Raw genomic sequence first — 13,103 nt, forward strand, 5'->3', positions numbered from 1 at the left:
CCAGCATGAGCAGAATTAGTTACATATACAGGTCATTATGAAGAATAAGCTGCTTCTTCCTGACGTTAGCTTGTTAGCCTACAATGCGCGTGCGAGATGCGCATCACATGCATGCATGCATGAATGAATGAATGTATGTTTCATTAGAGGAGATGGTTTATGTTGCACCCTGTCCTCTGTGGTTCCAGGCCTGCTCGGCTTGTTCCTCCTGGTTCTGGTTCTGAATGGAGCCCAGGCGCTCGCGCCGTCGCACCACCTGTCTCGGTCCGACGTGGCCCGGCTGCGCGAGCTGCTGAGCCGGCCCTACACCGACCTGGAGTCCGCATATTATTCTGTTGTAGGCCAGAGCAAGCTGGGGGCAACTGTCCACCATCAAAACGTAACAAATCCAGTTTTATTGGTTTAATCAGTTGAAATGATCTGACTTGTTTCTATGGAAACCATCAATCCTCATTGCTGTTTGGACTGAATGCTTCTTATAGGATGTTTGTCTCACTGCTGTTTGGACTGAATGCTTCTTATAGGATGTTTGCCAATTCCTGAAATCCCAGCTGGACCCCACAAGCATTGACTCCCTCTTCTTTGCTGCTGAAACCAGTCAAGCAATCTCTGGATGTGAGGTATGAAGTGGAAATGTTCCATACAAGTATCTGTAGCTGGACATAAAACAGCTTTAAGACGTTGTTTCTGCTGTAAAGTAATTAGTTCTGTCATGATTAAACTTGTTGCACGACTACGAGATGCATCAGACATGACAGACATGCATGTTTGTCCTGGTAGATCCCAGTGTCCAACGAAACTCGCGACATCCTTCTGGCAGCAGTTAGCGAAGATTCGTCCATGACCCAGATCCACCGGGCTGTGAGTGCACTGAGCTCTCTGGGCCTTCCTCTTGCCTCCAAGGAAGTCGTGGGCGCACTGACAGCTCGCATCAACAAGGAGGAAAACGTTATGGCGTAAGCATTAAATGTGCTGATTTGAAGTGGACGATCCTAACTTTCCCCTTTCAGGAAAGGATCTGAGAAGTATCATTTATAACGTGTTCATGCCCTCTTTGGACAGAATCCTCCTGGCGTTGCAAACTGCTTCCCGCCTTTCCCAGCAAGCAGAACTGGGAGGAATATTGGAGGAAATAGAGGTGAGCTGTGGAGCCTCCAGCAGGGGGTGCTGCACCACTGGCCTCTGATCTGAGCAATAAAAAAACAGGTTTATTTGTGGAAATAAATCTGCTTTCCTTCCTGAAGGACCTGACGGCTCGTCTGGACGATCTCGGTGGCATTTACCTCCAGTTTGAAGAGGGGCTGGAGGCCACTTCCATGTTTGTGACGGCTGCTTACACCCTGTCAGACCACGTGGACATGGAGCCTCCTCTCAAGGAGGTCTGGTTGTTGTGAGGAGTCAGATCATGTTCAGCACGTTTAAATCAGAAAGTGAGCGATGCTTAATTCTTCCATCAGGACCAGGTCATCCAGCTGGTGAACTCCATCTTCAGCAAGAAATCCTGGGACTCTCTGTCTGAGGCTTTCAGCGTGGCGAGCGCGGCGGCTGCTCTGTCCAGCAACCGCTTCCATGTGCCGGTTATCGTCAGCACTCAGGGCCCCGCCACAGTGTCGCACAGCCAGCCAACCCTGCAGGTACAGGTCTCGCCCTAACCACTGCCTCTCCACGTGGTTTCTCATGTCCTCAGTGACGTCCTGTCTGCGTCTGATCCTCAGCTCCTGGTGACTGATGTCATGTCTCGCCCTCTGGCCTCCGCCGCTGTGCTGGTGGAGTCGGCGCAGGCTGTGGCTTCTAAGAGCGTCATCCTCAGCAAAGCGCCGTTCACTCTCAACAAGTATGTGTGGTCATCTTCCTGGTTTGTTTGAAGTAGAGAAAGTATTCCAAACGTTGCTTTGTTCAGCCCAGAATGCACCTTCCCCCTGGTCATGGACATGTGGGCTAATTATTGATACCCGAGTCAGTTCCCAGATATGTCTGCTTATCATTGATCTGTTTGTGTTGTCTGTATCTGTCGAGGAATTCTGCTCTTCATGTCCTCTTTTCCTTCATTTCAGCGGCGTCTTTGAACTGAACTTCATGTCCAGCCAGCCGGCCAGTGGATATTACCAGTTTACAGTGGCAGTGACTGGGGACAGCCGACTGGTTGCTAATCATGTCGAGGCGAGTTTCTACACTGGATCGGAGCTTTTTTTATTCACACCAGTTATTTAAAAGGGGAGAAAAGTTCCTCGATTAAATACATGTTTACAGCATTAAATAGTTATTTCCACTTCTCATTAATTCATTAACTGGAGAGAAAGATCTACATTTATTATAATAAAAAGTATAATTTAATAATAAGTCCCTAAATATAATGTTTAAAATGAATTGTTGCTTAGTCCCATGCTGGAGTGCATCATGACTATCAAAGCTGGCGGCCTGGCTAACATAAAGGTGGTAAACATCGCTTTGGTCTCAAGTTACCTCTGAAATAAATGTTTTATAATCTCTTTTCATGTAACTAAATCATAGAAGAACAAAGGTACGCATGTAAAATGACAAATCATATTTATGTATTTTTCAAAGCTAGTGGAGGAAACCATCTGGCCAGCTGTGCTGTGTAGAACAGCTGCTGTTTGGATAATCTGGAACAGTAGTGACACATATCTGGAGTTAAACCCAGTAAACCCCCGGCGAGGGGCAGCTGCGTCAGAGACCCCGTCTCCCATCGGTTCAACCTGTGTTCTGGGCGGGAGCAGCTAAACCAGTTACTGAACTGGTTTTTTTTTTTTACAAAGCCACAATAAATATGGAAAGAAAGGAGGAAATGTATAGAAAAGATAAGAATGAAAACATTCATTTTTTAAAATTTATTTTCACATCTTTTATTCTTATGTTTTCCTATTTTCTCTCTGACTGGATGTAAAGAGCCTGAGATGACGTGGTTGTAAAGCGGCGCTACACAAAGTTAAATTGAATCGACTCTCCAAACTAAATGTCCGCGTGGAAACATATTTCATATTAAAAGTATTTTATTACAGTTTTTGACACATTAAGCTATAATAACTGTATATATAACGACAAAAAGACATTTTAGTTGTGAATATTCATCTTTTGTCCAGTCTGCAGACAGGGTGTGTGAGTATATGCTGTGTGTTCTCATCAGCTGAGCAGTGTTAGGATAAACGTCCTACAGCGATCGGGTCAAAACCTAAAACATGTGTTTGATGTGAATAAGCGACGAGATTGTTGACTTTTAACCTGAAATAGTTTGAAAAGCAGAACGACTGTACGATGCGCTGCTACGATTCAGACGTCATTCTTTCTGGAAAGTGGTGGTATTGTGAGATCTTGTATGGATTATCCAGTTGGATCTGTTGGATCCGTTAGGGCCGTTGGTTCTGTTAGATCTGTTAGATCCGTTAGAGCCGTTGCATCTGTTGGAGCTGTTGGAGCCGTTGGATCTGTTGGATCTGTTGGAGCCGTTGGATCTGTTGGAGCCGTTGGATCTGTTGGAGCCGTTGGATCTGTTGGAGCCGTTGGATCTGTTGGAGCCGTTGGATCTGTTGGAGCCGTTGGATCTGTTGGAGCTGTTAGATCCGTTAGAGCCGTTGCATCCGTTGGATCTGTTGGATCCGTTAGAGCCGTTGCATCTGTTGGAGCTGTTGGAGCCGTTGGATCCGTTAGAGCCGTTGGATCTGTTGGAGCTGTTAGATCCGTTAGAGCCGTTGCATCCGTTGGATCTGTTGGAGCTGTTAGATCCGTTAGAGCCGTTGCATCCGTTGGATCTGTTGGAGCCGTTGGATCCGTTAGAGCCGTTGGATCTTTTTGGATCCGTTAGATCTGTTGGATCCGTTAGATCTGTTGGATCTGTTGGAGTCGTTAGAGCCGTTGGATCTGTTGGAGCTGTCCATTTCCCTCCAGGACTTTCATTTAAAGGCGGATAAAGTGATGAAACGTCATTTTTCTCCCTGCAGCTTAAAGTCAAGGTGTCCACAGAGGTGGCTGTCACCAACATGGACCTTTCTGTGGTGGACAAGGACCAAAGCATCGGCACGAAGACCACCAGGTCCAGAAACAAGTTTGGATGAGCAGTTTTTAAGCTGTTTCCCGCCCCCACCAGTAGAAACAATGTTTTCTTCCTTTGGTTTGATGATCCAGGGTGGACTATCCTTCCAAAGCCAAGAGCTCCTTCACCGCCGACAGCCACCAGAACTTCGCCATGTCCTTCCAGCTGGTTGACATCAACACCGGCCTGGAGCTTACGCCTCACCAGGTCTGTAATCATGAACACACACCTCGTCATGCTGCTGTGACCACGTTACCATGGCGCCCAGCATGTGGTTGGCCATCATGATCAACCAGCGGCTGAAAGATCAGCATGAGGCTCTCGGCCTTGTTTCACTGTGAGACGCGTCTTCTCCCCGTCACAGACCTTTGTCCGCCTGCACAACCAGAAAACCGGCCAGGAGGTCGTGTTTGTGGCCGAACCCGACAGCAAGAATCTCTACAAGTTCGAGTTGGACGCAGCGGAGCGGAAGTCCGAGTTCGACTCCATGTCTGGTACCTACTCCCTGTACCTGATCGTCGGGGACGCCACGCTGGAGAACCCCATCCTCTGGAACGTGGTGAGTGTGTGGTCCAGCATTGTGTGTGTGTGTGGAGCATTGTGTGTAGTTGTGCGGCCTCTGGTGTTTACTCCCCCGTATGAAGTGGTGAGGTTGCTTTGTCATGGTTCGACAGGCGGATGTTCTCCTGAAGTTCGTTGATGAGGAAGTTCCCGCCACCATCCAGTCCAAGACTCTCTACGTCCCCAAACCGGAGATCCAGGTGACACCCTCTTCTTCTGTGGTGGATTTTACTGCAGCTTGAAGCCCAGCGTGGCTGGTGATTAAAAAGCTTTTGTGTCTGTGCAGCACTTGTTCAGGGAGCCGGAGAAAAAGCCTCCAACTGTGGTTTCCAACACCTTCACTGCACTGATCCTGTCTCCCTTCCTGCTTCTGCTCATTCTGGTAAGAATTTAGTCACGTCATGCGGAGGATTCCTAGCGTGTCCCACGGGGGCGCTGTGGGCTCGCTGTTGCAGACCGCCGATGCATGTTTTGGTCTGGCTCTTGTCACCAGTTTGTGGTGGACAGGATCCAGTCAGTAAAGGAAGGAGTCCGGTTTGGGAAACTTATCGAAATATGAAAAATAAAAATATTTCACCAGAGATTCAGACAATCGTCACGTGAAATAATACGACCAGAACAGGGCTGGGGAAAACGTCCTGAAATATAAAAAGTCCCGGTTTGAAATGTTTTTACGTTTATATGCCAGATGGAGAAGGAGTTACGGCTTCTCTCCAGCAGGGGGCGACGCGTTCCTCTGCGACTGTCGTAACATGACGTTAAATCAGTTTTGGAAAACACAGAACGGCGACAACCTGCAGAGATAAATCCTCCACCGTCACATTTTAAATCGAACATTTGGACACATTTAGGCTTATTTTTTGTGTCATTAGGTCGGATAGACTTTTTCATGTCGTGTCGCTCCATCTAGTTCCCTCTGTATTGCTTCGTCAGCAAGTAAAGAAACGTCTCCACCTCCACCTTTCCACCACCTCGGTTGGACCTCGGAACACACTTTTGTTGCACCATTCCTTGTCACGTAATGTAAACAACCTGCGAATTGGAGTCGCTCTTTCAGTGATGTCACTGCCTGACCTCTGATTAGCCGCGCCCCTGACCAATCACGGCATGCAGTCTGGCGACATCACACACAACCCGACTCAGCTCGCTTAGAACCTGGGCTGAGGAGTTACAGAAAAAGTACCGGTAAACTGGTCCAAAAGCTGCATGGAAAACCCTCCAAACCGAGCCAAGTTCAGGTGAAACTGATGGAAAAGGGGGTGAAGTTCAAACAGCCGGTTCAGAAACGTTGCTGCTGAATAGAAATTAAAAACTGACACACAGTTGTTTCTTTATTTGGGAAATCCGGTTCGTAAAAGTGGTCATAATGCAACGTTTTCACCTGATCTGCTGTTTAAAAAGCAAAGTCTAAATCAGCAATTCTGAGGAATCGCAGTTCCTGCCGGGACGTTCCTGTCGAGGCGTTTTCGGGACGTTCCTGTCGGGGCGTTTTCGGGACGTTCCTGTCGGGGCGTTTTCGGGACGTTCCTGTCGGGGCGTTTTCGGGACGTTCCTGTCGGGGCGTTTTCGGGACGTTCCTGTCGAGGCGTTTTCGGGACGTTCCTGTCGAGGCGTTTTCGGGACGTTCCTGTCGGGGCGTTTTCGGGACGTTCCTGTCGAGGCGTTTTCGGGACGTTCCTGTCGAGGCGTTTTCGGGACGTTCCTGTCGGGGCGTTTTCGGGACGTTCCTGTCGGGGCGTTTTCGGGACGTTCCTGTCGGGGCGTTTTCGGGACGTTCCTGTCGGGGCGTTCCTGTCGGGGCGTTTTCGGGACGTTCCTGTCGGGGCGTTTTCGGGACGTTCCTGTCGGGGCGTTTTCGGGACGTTCCTGTCGTGGCGTTTTCGGGACGTTCCTGTCGGGGCGTTTTCGGGACGTTCCTGTCGGGGCGTTTTCGGGACGTTCCTGTCGGGGCGTTTTCGGGACGTTCCTGTCGAGGCGTTTTCGGGACGTTCCTGTCGAGGCGTTTTCGGGACGTTCCTGTCGAGGCGTTTTCGGGACGTTCCTGTCGGGGCGTTTTCGGGACGTTCCTGTCGAGGCGTTTTCGGGACGTTCCTGTCGGGGCGTTTTCGGGACGTTCCTGTCGGGGCGTTTTCGGGACGTTCCTGTCGGGGCGTTTTCGGGACGTTCCTGTCGGGGCGTTTTCGGGACGTTCCTGTCGGGGCGTTTTCGGGACGTTCCTGTCGGGGCGTTTTCGGGACGTTCCTGTCGGGGCGTTTTCGGGACGTTCCTGTCGGGGCGTTTTCGGGACGTTCCTGTCGGGGCGTTTTCGGGACGTTCCTGTCGGGGCGTTTTCGGGACGTTCCTGTCGGGGCGTTCCTGTCGGGGCGTTTTCGGGACGTTCCTGTCGGGGCGTTTTCGGGACGTTCCTGTCGGGGCGTTTTCGGGACGTTCCTGTCGGGGCGTTTTCGGGACGTTCCTGTCGGGGCGTTTTCGGGGCGTTCCTGTCGGGGCGTTTTCGGGACGTTCCTGTCGGGGCGTTCCTGTCGGGGCGTTCCTGTCGGGACGTTCCTGTCGGGGCGTTTTCGGGACGTTCCTGTCGGGGCGTTTTCGGGGCGTTCCTGTCGGGGCGTTTTCGGGACGTTCCTGTCGGGGCGTTTTCGGGACGTTCCTGTCGGGGCGTTTTCGGGACGTTCCTGTCGGGGCGTTCCTGTCGGGAGCCACACACCCCACAGCGCGTTCCTGTCAACAGACAGCCTCGCTTAGCGTCGTTCTGTAATGCTTTCATCTGCGCCTGTTGCACCATCAGTCCCTCGCTCTCCTTCCTGCGGGGAAGAAGCCTCCCAGTCTGTTCTCCGGTCGGTACCCCCCCCCACCCCAGATGTGATCTTACTCACACACATCCTGGTCGTCTTCTACTGGTTTCTACGGTGTCATCTTCTTCTCGCTCTTCTTCTCTGGTTGCGTGTCGGCGAGACAACTCATCACTGCGATGCTTTCGTACAGCTGCTGATAAAACGGCAAAATTACGTGGATGACCACGGTGGATGGACGAGGCTGTCCTTGTGTCTGCAGTGGACGCGGCGTGTGCATGGAGCTGTTGTGATGAAGCAGGTGTTGCTGTTTGCTCTTCAGTCGCACCGCGGTGGATTAAACCGTCGTCCTGCATCAATGCAGCATGTTTTAATTTAAAATGACAAAAGCCGCGGTGTATTTTTATTCCCTGGCATTCTCATGGCCGCCAACAGCTCATTGTTGTGTTGTCAGGCAGTAAACAATATTTAGGGCTCTTTTGTCTTCAGCTCTGGCAGCAGATAAAATCCTTTGTTTTGTTCCTGCAGTGGGCGAAGCTGGGAGCCAACATGTCCAACTTCAGCTTCTCTCCGAGCACCATCCTGTTTCACGCGGGACATGCAGGTCAGTGTCCAACACAGGAATGTATCCCTGTGACTGCTGTTTTTTTCAGGCTTCTCATCAGGACTGGGGGGCAAGGCCGTTGATGACTCGGGGAGCGATGTGCATCATTACCTGATCCATCGTACCTGAAGGTTTAGATCTCCTTGTCTCCCACTGATCTGATGTCAGGTGTTGCTGTGGTGTCGTCACATTGCCAACGTTGTGTATAAAAAAGCAGCACGGGGTGAAAGTCTGGAGCCCCTGTTCTTTCCTTTCTGTTTCCACGCTGTGAAACTGTGGGATCATGTGAAACTCCAGTCCTGGGGGGCCGGTCTCCGGCTGGTTGTCGTCGTTTCCCTCCAACAACACAGCTGATACAAATCACATGGATCCAGCAGCTTCTTGTCAACCTTTTGATGAGTTTCAGTCAGGTGTGTTGGAGCAGGGAGACAACAAAACCCAGGTGGTTGTGGAGGTATCCACCTGGAATTTATGGAGCTTCTCACATAACAAAGCAGGCTGAATGGTATTAAAAGCACTGAGAAATGAAAGAACATGAGCCTCAGAGTGCTGCCTGAATGGTCCAGATGAGAGTGTGCTCTCTGGAGCAGGTATATGATGGTATCTTCAACCCCAAGTCCATTACGATATGCAAACTGGAATGGGTCCTGAAAGGTGTTTACTTGCACAGCACTGGGACTCTATTTTGTCTCAGACTGGTGTTGAAAAGGTGCTGGAGAATCGGACATAGTTGTTTTGAGCAGGTCTTGAGAACTCTGGGACTGACACCATCTGGACCTGCAGCCTTGTTCTGGTTCAGTTTCTCAAGTTGCTTCTTAACCTGATTGCAGGAGACAAACAAGGTGGAGGTCTCAGGATGTCCTGATGTGGAGGGAGATGAAGCTGTGTTCTGGTCCATGATTGAGCTGCAGGGTGACAGATTGGAGGCGTGACAGGAAAGCAGTGGGCTTATGGAGGGTGTGTGGTCTGTTGGGCTGGAGGTAGGGGGTGAACTGAACCTGTTGAAGAATATGTTCAGCTCATTAGCTCTGTCCAGACCTCCATCAGGCTGGTCCCCCTTTAACTTGAAGCTGGTGATCTTCTTCATTCCAGACCACACATCCCTCAGGTTATTCTGCTGGAGCTGACTTTCTAACTTCTTCCTGTAGTCCTCCTTGCACTTCTTAGTTTGGGTTTTAAGTTGTTTTTGTGTTGCCCTCAATAACTCCCTGTCTCCATCCCTGAAGGCTTTCTTTTTGATGTTCAGCAGCTTTTTCAGGTCACTGGTGATCCAGGGTTTGTTATTGGGGAAGCACCTCACTGTTCTTGTTGGGACGATGCCGTCCACACAGAAGTTTATGTAATCACTCAGTCATGGCGTTGATGTCGTCTCCATGAGGTTCACAGAGGACGTTCCAGTCTGTAGCCTCAAAGCCTCCTCTAAGAGCATCTTCAGCTTCAGCAGACCAGATTTTGATAGTCTTTGTGATGACTGGTTGCTGCTGAACGATGGGCTTGTAGGTGGAGGTGAGAAGAACCAGATTATGGTCAGATCTTCCTAAAGGAGGCAGGGCAGAACAACTGTATCCATTATTCATATTTGCATAAAATAAGTCCAACATCTTATTTTCTCTGGTGGAGCAGCTGACAAACTGCTGGAATGTTGGTAGAGTTGCAGAGAGGGAGACGTTGTTGAAGTCTCCGGAGATCACCATGAATGAGTTTGGATGCTGTGTTTGTAGCCGAGCAACGACGGAGCTGATGACGTCACAGGCTGTGTCTGGTGCGGTACCAGGTATTATATAAACCTCTACCAGAATAACACAGGTAAACTCTCTGGGTAAATAATATGGACGGAAGCTCACAGCTAACAGTTCCATGTCCCTTGTGCATATCTTCTCCTTGACAGTAACATGTCCAGGATGACACCAACGCTGGTTAACCAGCACTGCAATTCCACCACCCTTTAGCTTTCCGCTGAGTTGTCTACTGCGGTCTGCACGGACCGTTTTAAAGCCCGGTACAGACACATTACAGTCAGGGATGTGTTCATGCAGCCATGTCTCGGTGAAGCACATAATACTGCACTCCCTGTATTCTTTCTGAGACCTTGTTAGCATCTTGAGCTCGTCCGTTTATTTAGCTGGCGATCTCACATTACCCATTAAGACGGTCGGGAGAAATGGTTTAAATCTCCATCGCTTTCTCCTCTGTTTGACTCCCGCTCTGCATCCTCTTCTCTTTCTTTTCAACTCCATCTGGATTTGATGTGTTGTTTCGCTGATAATCCTGATTTGGGAGAGGTTAATAAGTTGATCCTGATTGTAAACGAGTCTTTCGTTGCCATGGAGACTCATCATAACAAGTCTTGAAAGAGCCAAAAATATGCAGAAAAGTCCTCGTTGCAGCACACCCTCCGAACCGGCATGAAATCCTCAGATAAAAAAAGCAACCTAATTTGAGGTAATATCTATGTGAGAAGACTTTGTACTTCTAAAAAATCAAGATAGCAAGTCAGACTCCTACAATCTGCTGCCAACAGACGGTGCAATCTAGAAGGTAGGAGAAAAAAAACCAAGAAGATGTGTGTGTCTCTGTTTGTGCGTCACAGTGATTTGGGGTGTGGTTGTGTGGATGTGGGTGCTCATGCCTTCCTGCTTGTGTCATTTCAGCCACGCTCGGCCTGATGTACGTCTACTGGACCCACCTCAACATGTTTCAGACTCTGAAGTACCTGGCAATCATTGGCGGTGTAACTTTCCTTGCCGGAAACCGCATGCTGGCCCAGAAAGCAGTGAAGAGGTACGTCTCCTGATGGTGCCTGGCACAAATGGTTCCTAGAGAGCCCTTCATCCCAGAGAGAAAGCCTGGCCTCTCTCAGGTGACGTGGACATGCCTGCTTTAAGACCTCTGCGTCTTAAAGACCCCAAAACCTGAGGGGGGGCGGGTGCCCGTTCTATATCTGTAGCTCCTTCTGGGGATCATTTCCTCCAAGCTCTGCTAGAAGAAGGGCTCAAGTATAGCAGAGAGAAATGAGGCAACAAGATCTGCAAGAGGGGCAATTTCTCCCCCATCAATATGTAGAGCTCTTCAGGGGCCAGAGTGAGCAATTTGTAGCCTGTTTCGGACTCAAGAGTTCGCTTTCCCTCCTTTCTGTTGACCCTTTGACATTTCTAAACAAGCAGAATATTTCAGTTGATGATTGTGCTGCTGGTGACGACATCTTCCTTCCTTCTTTTTAACCCCTCTATCTACACCTTCGCTGTCTCTTACTCCTCTTTCAGGATTGCTGCAGAGCAAAGTAGTAGGTTGGCAAAGTATAGGAGCCTTCGATAAAGCCCCTCCTTTCTAACAAACCAGTTGGTTCTGCTTCCAGGCTGAAGTAAGGAGATCTCTCACAGATTGCTTTTCCATCATGTCTGACAGCGTGCATGGCTGTGTGGTGCTCATTCATCCTAACTCCAGCGTGTGCACATGTACTTGCCGCCCTCACGTCCTCTGGTTCCGCTCATCCCCACCATCACATGAGCATCCGAACCGCCGCAGCACGTTGTGGTCGTCCTCTCGCAGCGTTTTCAGAGTTTCTCGGGTTGGCATCAGCCTGCATGACCTGCCTCGTGGCTTGTTGCGTGTCAGATGAGTGCTGTTTGTCTCATGGCTGTCATAACAGCTTGCTTCTGTCTCCCACAGAATCGAGAAAAAATAAGGACACGGGAATTAAAGAAGACAGACAATGGTCCTTTTTTTTTTTTTTTTTTTTTTTTTTTTTTTTTTTTTTTTTTTGGGGTTCATTTCCGTTGAAATTGGACGATTTAAGAAAACAACGGTGTGAAGTTCGGGAATCTGATCGACAGTTTAAACAGTTTGTTGTCTGCGTGGCTGAATGGGAGGAAACGAGACATTTCTGAGTCGTCCAGAGGACTGGGAAGCGACTGATGGAAGCACTTCATCCTCCTGTGCGAGTTATTGTCCAACACGCCGGTGTTTTCTAAGCCAGCTGGTTTTTTTTCTGTGGTTTCATGATGAAATTTGGGTTTTATTTTTTTTGTACATTCCTCTTTGTTATGGCTCTGCGCTCATCTCACCTCACAAAAGAAGCTCATTTTTCAGCACTGACACCGGGATCATGACTATGCCATGTGTTTGCCTGTGGTTGATGAGAAAACATGGGAAGTTTCAGAATGATGTTTTTGTAACAAAGACGGAAAAATAAAGAAATTGAGGTGAAACGAAAATTGTCTTTCTTCAGAGGGAGGGAGGGAGGAGACTAAGTGTGCTTTCATCTCAGAACAGTCTGTCAGACTCGGTGCGGTTCAGGACTCTGCTCAGCTGCAGCGGGGTGTGTCCATGCGGACCGAGATCGTGTTCATGTTGCACTTTGGTCAAACCAGCCAAACCATTAGAATAATATATCCCCATTCCCACCAGAGGTGGCACTGCACTAGTATTTAGCAAAAGATAGGACAAGAAGATAACTCTGCCGTGACATGCCTGGAACACCTCACGAGGGAGGTCCAGGAGGCATCCTGACCAGATGCGGAGGCGCAGCGGCTCTACTCTGAGCCCCTCCCGGATGTCCTCTTCCCCCCACACAGCAGAGGCAGATGGCTGCCTGTCCTTGAGCCGGGTTCTGCCGGAGGTTTCCTTCTTGTTAAAAGGAGTTTTTTCCTTCCCACTGTTGCCAGTGTGCTTGCTCAGGATGGGAGATTGAGTTGGACTCAACTCAATCTGTTGGTTTCCTTATATAGGCTGTTATGAATTGGCTTTCATTATGTTTTCTTCTCTGTAAACAGTCTTAAGATGTATTGCTGTGATTTGACGCTATATAAATAAAGTTTAATTGAATTGAAAATCCATTTTATCCACCTTTAAGGTTTTTATTTGTCTTGTCTCGTCTTCATGCCGCTTATCCGGGGTCGGGTCGCGGGGGCAGCAGCATAACCAGGGAAGCCCAGACTTCCCTCTCCCCAGCCACAACTCTGCGGGGGGATCCCGAGGCGTTCCCAGGCCAGCCGAGAGATATAATCCCTCCAGCGTGTCCTGGGTCTTCCCCGGGGTCTCCTCCCAGAGGGACGTGCCTGGAACACCTCACCAGGGAGGTCCAGGAGGCATCCTGACCAGA

The 13,103-nt window shown here is 49.4% G+C and overlaps 1 protein-coding gene across 3 annotated transcripts in view; it reads left to right on the forward strand.

The window, feature by feature from the left end:
* rpn2 (ribophorin II) overlaps window positions 1-13,103 on the forward strand; it is a 265,425-nt gene that overhangs the window by 131 nt on the left and 252,191 nt on the right. The window contains exons 2-18 of one of the 3 annotated variants that reach the window (XR_013771359.1): window positions 189-379; window positions 525-620; window positions 781-956; window positions 1,063-1,138; window positions 1,245-1,379; window positions 1,458-1,634; window positions 1,716-1,834; window positions 2,055-2,160; window positions 3,957-4,048; window positions 4,141-4,255; window positions 4,413-4,607; window positions 4,723-4,809; window positions 4,896-4,991; window positions 7,927-8,002; window positions 10,654-10,783; window positions 11,266-11,363; window positions 11,672-12,411. Coding sequence is in view for 2 of the 3 variants with exons in the window: in XM_079242931.1 (XP_079099057.1) it covers window positions 189-379; window positions 525-620; window positions 781-956; window positions 1,063-1,138; window positions 1,245-1,379; window positions 1,458-1,634; window positions 1,716-1,834; window positions 2,055-2,160; window positions 3,957-4,048; window positions 4,141-4,255; window positions 4,413-4,607; window positions 4,723-4,809; window positions 4,896-4,991; window positions 7,927-8,002; window positions 10,654-10,783; window positions 11,266-11,317 (1,919 nt within the window). In the remaining variant the exon portion in view is untranslated. Of the gene's footprint in view, window positions 1-188; window positions 380-524; window positions 621-780; window positions 957-1,062; window positions 1,139-1,244; window positions 1,380-1,457; window positions 1,635-1,715; window positions 1,835-2,054; window positions 2,161-3,956; window positions 4,049-4,140; window positions 4,256-4,412; window positions 4,608-4,722; window positions 4,810-4,895; window positions 4,992-7,926; window positions 8,003-10,653; window positions 10,784-11,265; window positions 11,364-11,671; window positions 12,832-13,103 lie in introns of those variants that run through there. The other 2 variants (XM_079242931.1, XM_079242932.1) reach the window with 2 other exon arrangements.

The sequence above is a fragment of the Telmatherina bonti genome (assembly GCF_933228915.1).
Source record: "Telmatherina bonti genome assembly, chromosome: 6".
Classification (NCBI taxonomy): Eukaryota; Metazoa; Chordata; class Actinopteri; order Atheriniformes; family Telmatherinidae; genus Telmatherina; species Telmatherina bonti.